The 17,608-nt window shown below is 39.6% G+C and overlaps 1 protein-coding gene across 2 annotated transcripts; it reads left to right on the top strand.

Annotated features, from left to right (window-relative positions):
- Positions 1-201: 201 nt before the first annotated feature.
- wu:fa11c10 (protein FAM110B) lies at positions 202-16,510 on the top strand. 2 transcript variants are annotated; one of them, XM_046869453.1, is made up of 2 exons: positions 202-349; positions 13,151-16,510. In XM_046869453.1, the coding sequence occupies exon 2, from the start codon at positions 13,629-13,631 to the stop codon at positions 14,949-14,951; it is 1,323 nt and encodes a 440-aa protein (XP_046725409.1). In that variant the 5' UTR covers positions 202-349; positions 13,151-13,628; the 3' UTR covers positions 14,952-16,510. The 2 variants fall into 2 exon arrangements, with proteins under 2 accessions (XP_046725409.1, XP_046725408.1); XM_046869452.1 differs by lacking the exon at positions 202-349 and adding an exon at positions 7,333-7,469.
- Positions 16,511-17,608: the final 1,098 nt, after the last annotated feature.

Here is a 17,608-nt window from a genome sequence, read left to right as displayed (position 1 = left end):
AATTTTCGGGGTTCTTAAAATTGATCAATTTTTTCAACCCGCTAATATATCGTATTGATTGATACGTATGTATGTATGTATGTAAACTGTTCACTAAAGTAAAAATGTATTCTGGTGTAGGCTGTAAAGACGCGTTAATATAACTGTCCACATTTCTGTGTAAATATAATATTTGGCGTAATGGTACACTCCGTGCAGGAACTGAACCGAACTTTTCATAGCCGGTGGATAAAGACAAAGTGATAACTGGAAGTTTTGAGAGCAGTGAATGAATTTATTTAATAATTTAAATACTTTTTGATTTTATTTTGCTGATATATATTTAAAAAAAACCTGCAGCATCTGACAGGTGAGGTGAAGTTTCATTATTATTTCTCATGTTAATTGTGCAATAAAAATTGTGTCTCTGTCCTTTGTTGATTGGTTAATAAGTAAGTAAGCTAACATGCAGGATCTTTCCTTTGACACAAGTTGTTTTTTATAGACATTTATGAGGAGAATGGACGCATTAGCTTGTCAAATAGGGAGCTTTTTTTTGACATGCCAAGTAAGGAAAAGCTAGTTAATGGTAATTATAGAAAGTTTGCCTTAGGGTGGTGTCTGAGTGCTGGCTTTTGGTAGTATTTTGAGTAGGAAGTTTGCTGAAAACGGTGAATGTTTGTAGAGTGAACGCCCAGAGAAACCGCAAATATCCCGACCTACACAGAGCTGCACACATGTCCTAATTTTAAGCATAATGCAGAACTCTGTTGCAGCAGACATTCTAGACGAGAAGCTCAGCTCTTCTCTTCTCTTCCCTACTAATGATGAAACTGGCCTTTTGGCCTTTACAGCAACTTCCTCTGTTCAGATTTTCTCTCAGTCTCACAAACACGCCTGGAGCCAATCTTTCGAGCTTTTTGAAACACATGGTAAAACATTTAAGATTTTTTTTTTTTTTTTTTTGCATTTACTCCCATTACACTAGTGTACAGTAAGACACTTTTACCTTTCAGCTTTCAGGACTGTTTTTTCTTTTTTTCTTTATTTTATTTTCTACTTGTATGTTTTCTTTCATATAAAAACAGGACAACATTAAATCTAATGGTATCAAAATCAAACATCGGAGAATTGTTGATTCCCCCCCCCCCCTTTTAATCCTACTTCAGAATGCAATGACTTTTCTGAATGCTACTATATATATGCTGAGAGCAAATTCATATTGTAGAAATCTCTTGAAAGCAAGCCATACACACCACATCTTTTGTGCTTGAATATTCTAGTTTAGATACGATTGCAGGCAAAAATCGCCAAAGATTTCATTGGTTGTGCATTCTGTTTTCTTAAACCGATGGTCTGACTGTTATTAAATCCAAAAATATTTGACAGAAATTCCAGAACTTGGAATAAAATTTTAGAATTTGACCAAATGAAAGATAAAAACAGGCCACTTTGAAGAATGATCACAGACTGCAAAGAGCGATGACTAAATTTAGTTTTTTGACGTGACATAGAATTAGAGCAACAATTGATTGGGGTTATACAGTGTGTCGAGTATAAGTCCTATATTAAAACTGCTGTAATCACAGTCTAATTATGATTCACAGCTGGAAAAAATCCTGTTATTCCATGGTAAAGAGGGAATCCCTGATTCAAGAGGAAAGGCCAATGGGAGAGAAATATTGATTATGTAGACAACATGCTTATTTAATTTTTGTTATGCTACAAGCACTGTGTGTTTGTGTGTGTGGGCACGCACGCACGCACACACGCATGTGTGTGCTTAAAGCACAAACCCATTATGCTTGAAGGGAGACAATGGTGGCGTTGGTGGAAGCATACTCGCAACATGTGCAGATGTGCAGCCACATTGTCAACTTGCTTACACATGAAAGGAAATGTTAAACACTGAAATGTGACCACAGCATTCTGCCTGTGTCAAGGAGGTAAAACTAATTTCTGTAATCTATAAATATGCTTTAAGCTGTCAGAGGGAAGCCTAAAGAATGTCAGTGTTTCTTGATGAACGCCGTTATTTCATAATCTCAATATTCCTTAAAATATTCCAGCGACTTAACTTAATGTTTCGACATAAGATTTGCTCACACTTTGGCTTATCTCATCTTGTTGCTCACTCTGTAGCAATGCTGTTAGTTCACATGTGCTGATGACTTAGCATTGAGGAGCTCCGTGCTGGTGCTGATGTCTCTATTTTGGAGATAAGCCTCTATCAGGGCCTTGTGAAATGTTGGGGATTCTGTGACACCCTTGTTCTATTTCAGAGACTCCATCTGACATCACACTTCTCTTCTCTCCCCCCATGTTTCTGCTGACTAATTTATGATGCCGTTTGCCTCATAATGCTGCTTTCCTCCAAGGCATTTCAGCAGAGCTTAAACATCTACACTAAAAATAGACACATCTGTAGAGATTTCAGGATTACAGTGTAGGTTGCTCTTTCCCTTCTTCCTTTCCCCTTCTGGAAATGTTTTGACACACACTTTACCCAGCACCTTCTATTACCCATAGTCTAGCAACCTACAGCCGTTAATGAGCTGTCTGTAGTGTGGAAGAGATTTAGGACTGATGGAATTAATATTTTGTTAAAGAAACCTTAATTCCCCAGCCATTATTTGGCGAAGCTTAGCTGTACCTTTTAAAAACACACATGAAGCTTCATTTAAGCTCCAGCTTGCACGACATCATACAGCAGCTTAAACTTTTTGGAAACAGCAGATAAAAAAAAAAACTTACATATAATTTCAACATTGTGAGAAATATATATATATCTCAGCTGGTGAGTTACATTTTTTAAAATTAAAATATTTGTGACGTCTAGCCAGAGAAGACACTGTCAATTAGCCCCTAATTTAATACAATGAATGTCTTATCCTGCTGTCTGTTGACAGGGTGAGAAGAAGGGATGTGGATTCTCAAGAATGGCCAGATAATAAATATCTCTTGATAAACAGCAGGATGACATTGCTCTGACAGAGTGTGTTGTCTTCTCCACATCTGTGCTAATAGCCACTGTTAAATATGATGTGGTTATGACATAATGTAAAATAACCTTGTTTATCTGCTGACTTTACATGTTCCAACCATATGGGTTAGTCTGGGAATGTAGTTTGCAACCACACACGTTTTTTCTTTGTGTGAATTTTTCCTGGACTTGCACACATACACATATAGTCTATAAGTACTCTTCCACCAGCAGACAGTATGGTACGTTAACACATTTGTGATTGCAACTCGTATTTCCATTAAGTACTCAGCTGAACTTTTACTTGGCTACTTAAGGTACTAAATGACTCCCAGGTTGACCTACATGTGCCGTATAGAAGGTTCAGAAGTAGGTCTATCTAAGCATCTAAGCTGACTTGAAAAAATTGAGTGTTTGTTTTTTTATTTTTCAGACGTCATACAAAATAAATGTGTCTCATCCATTATATCTTGAGTTATTGAAGTTTCAATTAAACTCAAGACATTCAAGACCAGTCCAACAGGCTGATAACATGGATTTTAATGTCTTTGATCATTTTCTGATTTTCACTATCGAAACAAAATCAAAAACCTCACAGTTCATCAGTGATATAGACCACTGGCTGAAACTCAGTTGTCAAACTTTATTTCTCAAATATGGTCAAAGAAATTGTGACAGCAAGATATTGTACTATTGTATATATGTATGGAGCAGGAAAATATTACTTCAATCAAATTCGAACGAAAATCTTTTTTTTTCTGGCAAAGTTAGCAGTTACTGTTAACATGATTTTCATTGCCAGTGACACCACAACTTGCAAGAAAGTTCCAGTACCACTATGTCAATGGAAACCACCGGTTACGGGGTTTACTAACCATGTTGCGCCAGACCACACTATCCAGGGGAAGACTGACTAATTGTTTCTTGACAGGAAATCTGAGCAACTCTCAAAAACACTGCTCCTACCCAGAGTGCTTTGCTCTTTGGGTTGTATGAGTCTGAACATTTCTGTTGTGAAACAAGATTCCAGCCAATCACGAACTTATTGTTGAGAAGTACACTCACTTTTTCCTGACGATATACATGTATGTGTTAACACTTTGCTTGCCCTGGTGGGCCTCATTAACCTGTGTGTTTTGTTGGAGGTGATCTAGACCAGTGGTCCCCAACCCCCGGGAGGTCCATGGGTTATTTGGTACTAGGCCGCACAGAAAGAATACATAACTTACATTATTTCCGTTTTATTTATTATCTGATTCTGAACAATGTTTTATTTAGGAAAATTACCGGATTCTATCCACCACATCTGTCTATGACTCACTCTTGATGAATGTCATGATGTTTGCCTTGGTCACATGTCTTACCTACATCCTCTACCTTCTTAAAAGGGCTGCTCCGGCCGGTAACACATAATACATTACCACTAAATTGAAACCCCCAATCTAGAAAAGAACAAAAAACAACACATCGGATTCACGTTTATTATTTTATTTATAAAATACCAGTTTTTAGGTCAGCTGTATCATTTTATTTTGTTGTATTTATCTGGCACACCTTAAATGCCGGTCCGTGATAATACTGTCTGACATTAAACCGGTCCGTGGCACAAAAAAGGATGGGGGCCGCTGATCTAGACTGGTGTAGCTTGAAATTAACATAATGTCCGATTTGGCTATGACCACAAAGTTTCCTTCTGTAACAGATTTTTCTGTGATGTGTCTGATTTATCCTCTTCCTGCTGTGTTCACTGTTTGTGTGATTAAGCATTTCTGGTTCGGGCCTAATGTGTGTTCCCTGGAAGGAAAGATTGTTTATATTTGCTTGTGTGGAGAGGTACACTTCTGAGCAAAAAATGGGCCACGTCCAAAATGGCAAACTGTTTACCTTTTACAGGTCTTCCAACTGAGAGTTGGTCAGGAAATTATTGAGAATTTAACCAATTCAGTCTATTTACTTGTTTACTTGCGCTGTTCAGTGACTCATGTCTGGGCTTTTCCAAAATAACATCTGGGATCTGTCAAATGGTTTGTCAAATACTTCATATTTCGACTTTTGCTTATTTTTTTAATTTTCACTGCCAATGTGTCTCTGGTGCTCAGCCAAGACTTTTGTTTGTGTGTGTTTGTTGGGGCCTAGAGCATGGTCTGTGATCTTCTGCCTGAAGGATGGTTTCAAGCGGTAATCCTCTATAAAGAGCATTTTTTTTTTCTGTAATCCCCCTATTCAAAGAGCCTTCCACTCCTGTACTGTTCAGGAGAATAGCTCGGTCTAAAGGCAGCAGGCACTGACAAGCTCTTGCAGTAAGACTGGCTATGAACCTCTCAGCAAGTTGTTGAGAGATGAAATTACAACCAGGGTGTAAGGAGGTTGGAGTTCAGGGGTCAGTGAAACTTCACCTCCTGCACCGAACATGATCGCATAGTGGCCACCTGAAGTTGAAAAGTGTTGAAAGTTGCCTGCAATGATATTTCGGTTATGTAACACGTTCATTTTCTATACTGTACTGCAATGGCATTTCATAAAAACACTAGTATCGTGTATTATTTTGCTTTAGTGCGTGCTGAGATGGGGCAGACTGTGAGACGTCAAGGTCGTTTTGTTCTTTCTGTCATGCCACAGCTTGGACAGAATTACAACCGTTCTCATTAATATCTGTTACTGTAGCCACGGGTATCTGTGATTTGTTCCTATTGTGTCATATATGAGCCCCCGGCACGGTGTGGGTTTCAAAGGCTACAGGATGAAGAGGACATCCACACCTGTACCTGATGTGCATGGCAAGATTTAGGGCTGCTTTTAACTGGTTACCTTCTAACCAGATGCTGTATGTAAACGAGCACAGAGCAGTGGCTTTACTGATAATTGTACAGGATTGGTATCGTCTTTAAGATCTTGTTAACACCCTCTTGTGTTAATGTATCCTGATAAGTTTATATGCCTATAATGAAACTCATACACTAGCATCTTAACCTGAAATCCAGCTGTAGAATCGCACCTTCATGAGCTCAGAAGGTTTTTCAAGTGGTTGCCACTTGTGGCTTGGAGAGACATATTTACCGCTGTATAGCATCTGGTTAAATGAGATTCTGAAATGGTTTAAACTCATGGTTCACAAAGTGGGACCTCTAGAAGTCTGTGATGTATATTCCGGGTGTAATTGACTTTTTTTTTCCTCTTTCTTTTTTAACCACATGATAGCATTTAAATTTGTTAAATAATTGTTTTTAATCTAAAAAAAAAATACAAAACAAATCAAATTTTATAAATAAATACTTTAATCTAGTTGCAATTTAAGGAGTACTGTTGGTATTAGTAATTTAATTAGAAGCCAAACGTGTTTATGTTCCATGTACACCTTGATTCAAGCTAAATCAGTATGATGGCACTCTCATAGAAAAGATATTTCAATATTAAAAGGCATGAGGATGTTGTTACCTCCAAAATCAAACATTATTTGTTCCATAATATCAGTCTGATTAAAGCTTTAAATATACACCACATGCACCTTTATAGGTAAATTATACACAGTAATTGGTGTACAGGCTGCACAATGACAAGGATTGCAACAGTTTTAGTACCCCTTGTTCTGACTGTGCAAGTATGGGCCTTGTTGTTCTTAAAACTAAATCTGTGCTGTAATACTTAAAGATCTTCTAAGGTTCTTTTCTTTTCCTGACAACAAAAGAAGTTGGAGAGCGCTTGGTTAAATTTATTATATATAAATACATTTCTGTGCATTTAATGGTACATTTATACATGCACAGTTTCTAAATGGACTTAATCCTGTTCTATACTGATAAAATCACCAAATTCGAAATAAAATGTGTAAATGGAGTGTAGGCAGATTTTTCTATAAAAGGAATTAACTGGTACTGAAATTAACACACACACACACACACACACAAACAGGTAATTCCTCAGAGACTAACTGGACAGGATTTCCTTGTAGCAACATTGCAAGTGTATTGTTTCCACAACTCTTCCCCAACTTCTTTAATGAAGTCGTCTGGCCCTGTTGTATCACTTCCTTAACAGTAACACAAAGGTAGAAAGGTGCTGGAAGGACAGGAAAAGATTGTTGAGCGGTGTTTTGGGAAATGACTGCTTAGATGAAGAAAGTGGAAAAAAAATGGAGTCTGTGGAAATTGAATGAGGTGTCTAGGTATTGTGCAGTTCTTGTGTATTGTGCCAGGAGAATGGGTACCGGAAAAGTAGAGAGTTGGCCACGAGTAGTTGTTGTTTCTCCTGTCATGTGTCTGCTAGGAAGTGGTCTTCCTGCCTGTGCTTGAACAGAGGAGCTGATTGGACAGGCTGGGTGGAGCTGGGGAGAGCAAAAAAGGAGGAGTATTTGAGTTCTCTCCACGGTTGCACACTCAACTCGCTCACATGCGCTTAACAGCTTCAGAGTAGACGTTAAAGAGCGACTTTCTGAACAACTCTCTCAATAGGACATTACTCATTTTCCAGGTTTTGTGGTCTCGGCTGACCAGTTTTTTCACCTTCCATGGTAAGTTGCTGCACAGAAATAGACTAATGTTAACTAATTCAGACTTATTGGTTTGAAAGGATTTAAACAAACTTGTTGAACTGAATTACTTTTTCACATTGGAGTAGAACTCTGTAGTGCAGATAGATGCCTTTCTGATCAACTCTGTTTCCAGAATGTTAATGGGTTTCTTTATTCGATCATTGAAAGCTGTGTAACCTCTTGATAAGTAAACTTAAGCTATTGCTCATTAAGCTCCACTCTCCATGAGGTGACAAAAGCCCTCTGTCCTTGGCCCACAGTGTGTCCTTGGATGTCTCTTGATTAAGATTAGATATTTCCTATTTTAATGTTTTGTGCACTTTTAATACAGTTCTTAACTTTGAGTAAAGACAAGTGACATGAATACTCTAAAAATGAGCCATGGGAACTCGGAATTGTGTGTGTGTGTGTGTGTGTGTGTGTGTGTGTGTGTGTGTGCATGCGTGTGTGTGTGTGTGTGTGTGTGTGTGTGTGTGTGTATTAGTATACCTTCCTCCTCTTGTGCTCAGATAAACCAAACAGAAACCCACTGTCACCAGTGAAGCTCTGTGTAAAACTGAATAAACCAGATTCAGTAGTTGCTGAAGTTCGGTTTGTGCGTTCCAGGTCCGTGTGTTTTGTGTTAACAGTTGTGTGTGTTTGTGCATGGGTCTCTCTCTCTCTCAGAGACTCTAGGAAAGGGTGGTCTGGTGATTGTGGTGAGAATAGATAAAGACTATACTCTGAGACCGCAGTGATGTCACTGGGGTGCTCACAACACTACCACAGCTTTATGATCACACTCCGACTATAATGGGATTTGTGACGGTATGTTTACGTGTGTGCATGAACATGCATAAATGTTTCTTTTTTGTGCAGCTCACAATCCAAAAGATGTAATTTTGTTTCTAGGTTGTACATTCCCTGTGGTTTTTATAATGCATATTTTGGAGGCTTGGATGGTGAAGTACAAGGTTTGGGCAACACCATTTCTCATTCCTCCATGAGCATTACTTAGTTAGGGCACGTGTAGAGCCCAAATGGCCTACATTTCAGAAATGACACAATGGTTATAATTGATAAAATGTTTAGACCATTTGTCTTCTGTCCCGCTTAATCAGTACATGACTCGGGACAGTTTCATTGTTTTGCAGCTGACAGTTAGGAATGGTTGTTGCTGAGGTGATAATGCAACTATGCTGAAGCTGCTATTGGTTTAGCGTTCAGATTGACCCCAGATGCCCTAGTGACGTGCCCTGAATTAGAGTCCTAAAAAAAACATCTTGATTCAGTGAAGACTAACGCACTACTGATGGATTACCAATTCGCCTGAGTGGTCTTTTCCCAGGGGCCTTCAGGTAGCATTACTGATGAAGAATGATGCCATGATGGATTTGGCCTCACAGGACCTGAATCAGATGACTTTATCTCTGAAAGTCTGGCAGCATATGATAGAAGAGAATAGGAAACATGAGTGGAATGTGCAGCCGTGGGAAGAGCTTCAGGCTGGCTCATATCTGCACAGTCAAAAGAGGAGTGGAGGCTCAACTTGTCCTACTTATCAGAATCTGAATTCTAGAATCTTTTGTTCAGTTTTTTTGGCCGAAAATCTATTTGATGGAGTTTCTCCAAAATATGCACAAACGCCTGTCAGAGCCGATTTATTCACAGGCGGGGTTTTGCTTCGGGCATGGGGGTATTGCACCACCTGCTCTTATGTGTTTATCTTAAAAATACCGATAATATAAAGAGGCTCTGTATAGATGATCAGTTCTTTTCCTGTTTGTACTTATTTTCACTTTTCTAGTGACACACTCAGTGTTTGTAGTTACATCTTCAGCAAGTGTTAGGAATTGGATGGAAGATTGAACATGCACACGATGGTGTTCATGCTTTGCACACAAAGATGAATGACAGAGACTGCTGGATAGTTCTCTTCTTAATGCCAGAATGCATGTAGAATTATGAATATCTAGAAAGTCCCGAGAGCTTAGACTCAGACGGCTCTAAGATCTCAGGAGGAGGGGATACGCATTACAACTCTTTGACACTCTAATGGCTCTCTGTTCAAAGTTTATTTTGTCCTGCTGTTATTGGAAGGAGTTGTCCTATTGTGCTGGCTCTGCATAAAGAAAGGACTGTTTACTGATATGAGGGACAGTAGTAGAGATGGGTAGTGTTATCTGGTTGCCTGCTTGAGGCAACAGGGTTTGGTTACTGTGGGAGTAGTGTGTGTCTTCCATTTGAGGCAATAAACTGTCCTTCAACCACCATAGTAAAAGCTGGAAAGCCTCCCAAGGGACACCTAACTGAGCCCTGGCACGTTAGGTAATGCTAATGTTAAGTTTATAGGTTTTTCCACATATCACCCTTAATTTCTAGGTAATGGTCATGTAAGTACAGGTTAAAAGAGATCATTTAGCAGCTTTAAGCCTTTAATGCTCTTGGATGACAATTGCATAGTTGTGCTAGAATCGCCCATAATGGGTTAAACCTAAACTTAAGTCAGAGATCAGCATTTTTTTAACCACAACTTGAGACTTTATAGCACTGAAATGAATCATCATTTTTGCTTCTTCAAGGTATTTTTGCTTCTTCAAGGTAGAGATTACTGACAGTTATACTTTAATGGTAAATTGAATCCTTAAATACTGAAATGCAAATCAGCTAAAACACGGTGACTGAATTGTGATCTACTGCCATAAAATACTCCAATTACCAGCGAGACCTGAGAGCATTGAGCAAGTCCCCACAGTATAGCCAGATTGCTGACCCTGAGGATTATGTGTAAATGGGAGATCACAGTTCTTGATAGTGCTAGTTACTGATAAAGAAAAATGGCCCCCTAACGTTTGTGTTTGCCTGTGAGGTCACATTATCTCAGTCCAGCAGTGGACCCCACCTGACTTTATTTTTACACACTTGCTACAGCATTTCTTAGCTAGCCATAAAAAAAAAGTACAATTTGAAAAAGCAAATGAAAATCCTAAAGAAACCAGCGGTTTGCTGGATTTGCTCTGTGCCTCCCAGCATGAGGGAGTCGTGTTTGTTTTACCCAGAGCTCAACAGGGAGAAGTAAACCAATTTCTGGTCTCTAGTCAGTGCCACTGCTTGGTCCAGATAATGCTTTCTTGTCGATAATCACCCCCTGAAACACACACAGATACATGCTTTAAACCAACCGCTGTCATTCTTTTAGTTTATTCAATTATTTTTTACTTTGCGTCATTTTGATGTCTTTATCTTCAGGATTTCCTCTGTTAAAAAATAAATAAATAAATAAATCCTACCAGTCAGGGTACTACTTCTGCTTTCGTTTTCTTTGTTGTATTTTGTTGTTGTTGTTGTTCCACTGTCTTGCACATGTCTGGCTTGCTCTCTTCTCCAGACTGTAACTGATAGCAATTGTAAAAGCACAAAACTGCTTTCACTCACCCAATACCCTTGTAATTACAGCATGTATTTTCTCTCAGCTGGAATTTGTGTTCATTTTTTCCACTCTCTAGTTGTAGACTGCTGAGGTTGACCGATGGTCTCCTACTGTTTTTAGTAGTGCTTCTAGCCCATGTAGTGTCACATTTTCCCCAGTTCAGATTTCAGCTGTAAAACTGCTCCATTAATGTGAATTGGGGTCGAAATTATATACACATTGCTCAAAGTGGGGAAATTTGTAAACACAAGACCATAATGCTATATTACAGTGGAATTTAGCATTTTTCTTAACCAGTAAACTATTTCCTGGAAACAGAGAGTACTCTAGAGGACCATTACACCTTTTAAAGATCCTAGGGATATAGCAGCATTTAATGCTCATGGTACATACTGAGTACATTTACATAAATGTTTACTGGCTATTGGGAAGCTGAATGGCTATTTGTTGAAGCGGATCACTATTCTTTCGACAATGGACTATTAGCATTCGTAAATGTCTAATTGAGCTTTTTAAAAAGAGTATGTTCCTGAAAGCCCACATGTCTTAGAAGCCATGATGCTTGGACCTTTTTATATCTCGTCCATTCACACTTCTAGAAGTGTCCAAATTTGGTCTGTTACATAATGTACAATTCTGCACAGTCCAGTTCATTCCTGAATATTCATGTCTGGTCTTGCCTGCCTTATTACTTACCAGAGTCTTTACCGATGTCTCTAATGCTCCTGGCCCCTAGAGCAGTGATTAAGGTAAATATTGCACAATAAGGTGTGAATAGTGGTTGTGGGGGTGGCTGTGAGTCTGTGTTTTTGAGTCACACATCTGAGTCAATTTTTTTGAAATGTAAAAGACAGGAAGTTAACAAAAGCAACAACAGATCGAATAACTTTAGAGTTACCCCCAATGTGCCCCAATGCCCCCCAATACCCTATGCCATACACACAATGCCTTATGGCCACCACTATGAGGCATTGTGTGTATGGCATAGGGCATTGGGGTGATGAATTCCTGTCAATATAAGTGAGTAATTGAATGTTTGGGTCCAAGTCTTCTCAACAGTTCTGGCCTGCCTAGGTCCCAAGCAAATGCTCCATCTATTAAAAGCCCTGCCAGTAAGGAACAGCTGAACATATTTGTGTGTATATGTGAATCAGTCAGCTACTTTGCACTCAGTGTTGTCCTTTAATGCTTTTATATATTTATTAACTCCAATGTTGTTGGAGCTGATCAAGGACTATGTTATTTATATGTATAATACACATATAAGTTCGGTTAGAGTTCTATTTAAATAATCACTTCAGCTCTGGCATGTGTTTCATTGTTTGGTATTAAATCGTTGTTTGGTATTAAATCCGGTGTCTATTTTTAGAATGTCACACCATACCCTCTTGCCCAGTCTGTCTCCTTCTATTAAGATTGCAAAATTATTTCATTTAAAAATTTGTTTCAGTATGATGGAAGAAGAAGGATAATACATTTGAGCCTGTGATGAGTCTGAATAGAATAAAGAAAAGGGTAAAATGGAAAGTAAATAAATTTGACTTTAGAAGGAATAATGAAATCTTACAACTCCATCATAAAGTCTGATTGAGAACAGTTATACTTCAGAATAACAGATTGTAGCTGAGATCATGCCCATCACTGTGTGACTCTGCAAGAGCCTTTGGAGAAACGCAATTTCGTTCTGCTTTGCACATTGCTGCCCGGCTGAATGACAGTTCATTTAGACTTTGATTTGAATTGTAAGATGAAAATCTGACAGTGACACCCTGCTTGTAGATAATACACAACCCTCATTATTTTCTTGAGATTATAGATAACTTAGATTTCATTATTTGCCCCTGAACATTTTAATGCGACTGAACTAAAAGATAGCAGCTGTTCTCTTTCCTTTCCCCCTTTTTGTTGTCTTTCAATGTCTTTCATTTGAATGAAAATTCAGTAGGAGTGTTTGTTGTGAGGGGGGAGACAATGGTCACAGCCTGGGATATTGGCCAACAAGAGAGCAACTCTGTCTCTCCCTCCTCCTTTCTTTCCTCTTATTGGCTGCTTGGTGAAACAGCATCTGGAGGCTATGAGAGTGGAGTAGGAGGAGCCAGGCAGTGCATTAAAAACCAAGTATCTGTCCTATTTACTCTTCAGTGCTTCACTGTGCTGAACATGTGTGGAGCTAAAGCTGTGAGAAGACTTTTTCTATTCATTACTTATAATCAATTCTGAGCATGTTTTTCCTTTTTTTTTTTTTTTTCAGAAAATATCAGCCTAAAAAAGGGACGCTCAGAATTACCAGCTTTGGGGGATTGTATGGGACGGCGCACTTGTATGAGACAGTGGATTGGGTCCCTGTTTTCCTGGCTTCAGCATTGACTTTACAAACTGCACTCACTCTGGTGGGTCACTACTCAGACTGATGTGGAATGCAACCTCTGGCAACCCCCTTCGACAAGTCTTTATTCATTGAGCAGCACTGGGAAGATCAAGGATAAGAGACAGAAGGTGACACAAAAAGACCAAGTAACAACAGAAGGAGCAGATTTGAGTCGGGGCCCTCGAGTGAGAAAGGAACTTAAAACTCAAGACAAAAGGAACGTGCAAGTAAAGCATCCATACAAAAGTTTTTTTTTGAGCCGCTGGACATTTGGAAACAGCAAGGGGTGTTCAGACTATTAGACTCTGTTTCAACCTTTTTGAATTGCTCCTTTTATCACATGCACTGATCTGAACCCATCATGCCTGTGGAGACTCTTCGTCCCTCAGCTGGCCGTCTGGCTGGAACACATTTTACCTCAGCCATGCCTCTCCGAATCTTAAACAAGGGCCCAGACTATTTCCGCAGGGTTCCTGAGCCTGGTGTACGCAAGCTGAGTGCTGTCGAGCGTCTGGAAGCCGATAAGGCCAAATATGTGAAGAGCCAGCAGGTGGCTCTTACCAGGCAAGAGCCCATCAAGCCGCCAGTGATTCGCAAGCCACTGATGTCTCCAGCCATGATGCTGCACACACCACCAGCCAGGAAAGTCCCCCGCAGACCTTCAGACACTGAAAACGGGGGACAAGGGCCATGCAGGGCAACTCCACTTAACCTGGATGTCCTTAACAATCTTATCAACATTTCTGATGGGCCCCAGTCCTCGTCCCCAGCTTCAAACTCTCAGTCTCCTTCAGTTATGTCTGAGCAGTCAGCAGAACCTCAGCAAAGTTGTGGCTATAATGGACATTTTCAGTTGAAGCCTGCATCTTCCTGCACTACTTCTCCTCTCAACAGCCACATCCAGACTCCTTCTCTTGCTTCATCTACCCCTGAGCCGAGCCACAGGCCTCCACCTGTGCCAGCCCGAATGGGTAGAATCTCTGCACAGGGCAATTACAGCAGCCCAAACCCTGTGACAGTGCGGCGTGTCGATGTGCGACCACAAGCCGATATCCGGAAGCCCCAGCGGATGCCTCTACAGCCTAGGTCCAAACCTCTACTACCCCATTCTAAACCCAAACAGACACCACAGCCCCAGACCCCACCCCCACCTACATCATCCTTTAAATCACTATCCCTCCCCTCACACACTCCATCGTCCCCTTGTCTACCCTCCAGTCCCCTGTTGCTAAGAGCAGGCATGCTTCCCCCAGCTTCACCTGCATTTACCCGCTTGTCCTCTGCAAGCTCACGGGGCTCAACCCGCAGACGCCCTTCTCTACATCGATCCAAATCCGACCTGAGCGACCGGTATGCACGTGCTAATGCTGACCTGGAGCGCTTTTTCAATTACTGTGGCTTAGAACCCAGCGAATTGGAGGGCGTGGGCACGGAGCATTTTGGACGTGCCAGTTCTGATATTGTCTCTATTTCAAAGCTCCGCAGCGTCAGCACACCCAGCTCTGAGTGTGGAGATGAAGGGCGTGCTTACAGGGAGGAGGATGATGATGAAGATGACGGGCCTCCAAGGCCCAGTGAACGTGTTCCCTATGGCATATCTGTAATTGAGAGAAATGCACGTGTCATCAAGTGGCTCTATGGAATCCGACAGGCTCGGGACTCTCAAAATATTTCCAATGTATAGGTGCCTCACTGAAACACCAAAAACTGGTGAGAAGGAAAACGGGCACAGGTCCGGATCGAACATGCCCCAATTCGATGATGTCTTTTTTTTACATGCAATATATTTATTATGTTTTATTGAGACTTTTGAAGAAAGATGACATTTTGTGTTTGTGTATATCTGTGATTAATATGGAGTATTTTTTATTTGCCTTACAGTATGCTCATGGATATTGGTTCTTTTACATTTCATTGGTGTGAAATTATTCTAGACATTTTGTCACAGCAGCCCCTTGTTGCTTCATTCGGCAGTGTAATTTGGGCTGTAATGATTTACCTCAAAGGGAAAACTGGAGCATGCTTTAGATTCTCTGCACATTGACTTAGAAAATAAAAGTCATTTAAAGCAATAATTAAAGTACTAGATGCTAAGAGCCATGATAGTGTGACTGAATGAGTGATGACGGTTGTGATGAACACAGCGATAGGCCAGCTGTAATGATGATAATCAGGTACTTTATATCAGATTTAGTCTATTTTTTTTTTACATATAATATGCATTGATATTGGAACTGCAGCTTCCAATATGTCAAGAATACAAGAGTAAGGGCTTAGTAGTGGTAAACCAGGTACTGTTCCAGAAAGTGAGAGCAGCTTTCTAAAAGGCTGCATTCCCACAGTCTCCAGGGGGGTAGAATGATTGAGGTGAGCTACAGCTTGGACTGGATTAGGAAGCAAGGTCTAAACAGGATACACCCATTTACACACACAGATGTATGCATTCATAGTACCATTCACACACCAACTACTGGTGCAAGAGTTGTTCTGTCAGCATCAAGTGTGAATGTGTCGAACAGACAAAAACGGGTGTTGAGATATAGCACTAGTGAAGCGAAAGACTCGACGATACTGTGAAGGAACTCTGAGCAGCTTTAAACATGTTCCTTTAAATGCCTTTTTACACTTGGCTGTGATTTTTGTCAGCATGCAAGAGCTTCTTTTAGCATGCATGCTTTTTTGTGCAGGTGATATATGAAAGCAGTTTTAAGCAAAGCACAGATGCAGGGCAGGCGAAAAACATTCCAGCTTTATCGTAATAAAACAGATTTGTGGTTTCTTTTCATTTTGTTTGCAACAATATATCTCAGAGTGCAGGTGGATAATTTGGGAAGAATGTTGTCCTGCATCAGATGGCACAGGAGGATGATAATAAAAATCCTTACTTTGAAGGAAGCTTGTATGGATACAAAATGTAGTTACACGACATTATCTGCAGTTTTTACTTTCCGGTTGGTCACCAACAGTCTGACGTTACAACACAGCAAGCGTTCAGGGTTTGCTTTGCTTTTTCAAATATTCTTTACATGCATATTGTCAAAAGTAAAACAATTACTTATGCTAATATCACCTGTATAGAAGTCACTGAAATAAATCCTCGTATGCTTATCCATGTTCTCTGGGCAATGAAGTATGACCAGGGTTGTGTGGTCAGTCTACTAGTGCTTTTAATGCTAAGTCATTAAAGACTGAATTTCTTATGTCTTCGAATGATGTTAATAAACAGATAATGTTTTGGAAGAATATTTGTGTGCCTTTACTCTACCTTTAATTTGATTTGACATTTAATTAGCTGTTAAAACCCTAGAAACTAATCGTTAATCATCTTTTTTGGAAACATGGTTATGTAAGGGCTTTATTTTACATTTTATTACTTGTTATAACCCCAGAAACTAATCCTTGATAATCTTTCTTGGAAGCATAGTTATGTAAAATATAAATAGTGCCTCGGATTAAGTTGCATGGAACATATAAGCTGTGCTTTAGACAGTGAGAGACCTTTTAACATCATAAAGAGTAAGTTTTTTGGATTTTGGTAGTTTTTATTTTTTATAGAGCTCATAAACATGAATAATTAATAGTTAAAGGCAAGCAATTAATAAAAAAAATGTAAGCAATCATTTAACTATTAATTTTATGTATTCATTAATAGTTAAATGATTGCTTACATTTTTTTCTGACTTGCAAAACAATATAAAATATTGATCATTTTTATATAGTGTGCTCATCCTAAAGCTCACTGGATGCATGCACGATAAATGTGCAATAAATGCATGCCCTCAGAAAACTTCCTTTTCACATTGTGATCACAACATTAATTCATAATCCTTGACTCAAAGAATGAATGTTTTTTTTTTTTTTTTGACTTGAACTTACCAAAGAACGTGCCAACTTGCTAACAAATCTTCAATACTCAAACTAAGGCTTTACATAGCACATTAATGAATATGTAAAATAACGATACCTTTCGCATAAACCATACCACCTCTGGTCTTTGTTTGCTGCTCCATAATTAAGGTAAATGGATCCTGTTATTTGACACAGAAGCTGCTGTGTTTGACAGCGAGAGACCGTCCCCAAGGCCTGGCTGTGAGTTACGTCCTAACTCTAGCATCAAAGTGTCAATGAGGATGAGGAGAATGAGTGATGTGTCAGAGCATGATAGTAGGAGTGGGATTAAAGAGTAGGTGTTGGTCTCTGCATGTCAATGAGTTTAGTCATCCTGGAACATGTGGGTTTGGCGTTAAAAAACAAAAAGAGTGCAGTGGGATGAGGTGAAATAGACAACAGCAGTGGGCTGAGGTGTTCATACCGACACGTGTTAGGGATAATTTCCCCACC

This window comes from Silurus meridionalis, chromosome 16 (assembly GCF_014805685.1).
Source record: "Silurus meridionalis isolate SWU-2019-XX chromosome 16, ASM1480568v1, whole genome shotgun sequence".
NCBI classification, from domain to species: Eukaryota; Metazoa; Chordata; class Actinopteri; order Siluriformes; family Siluridae; genus Silurus; species Silurus meridionalis.
Note: the sequence above shows the minus strand (reverse complement) of the source record. Positions and strands in the feature narration are given on the sequence as shown.

What these genes read in the sequence shown, in the direction of transcription:
- wu:fa11c10 (XM_046869453.1), top strand. Translation starts at nt 13,629, where the DNA reads ATGCCTGTGGAGACTCTTCGTCCCTCAGCTGGCCGTCTGGCTGGAACA.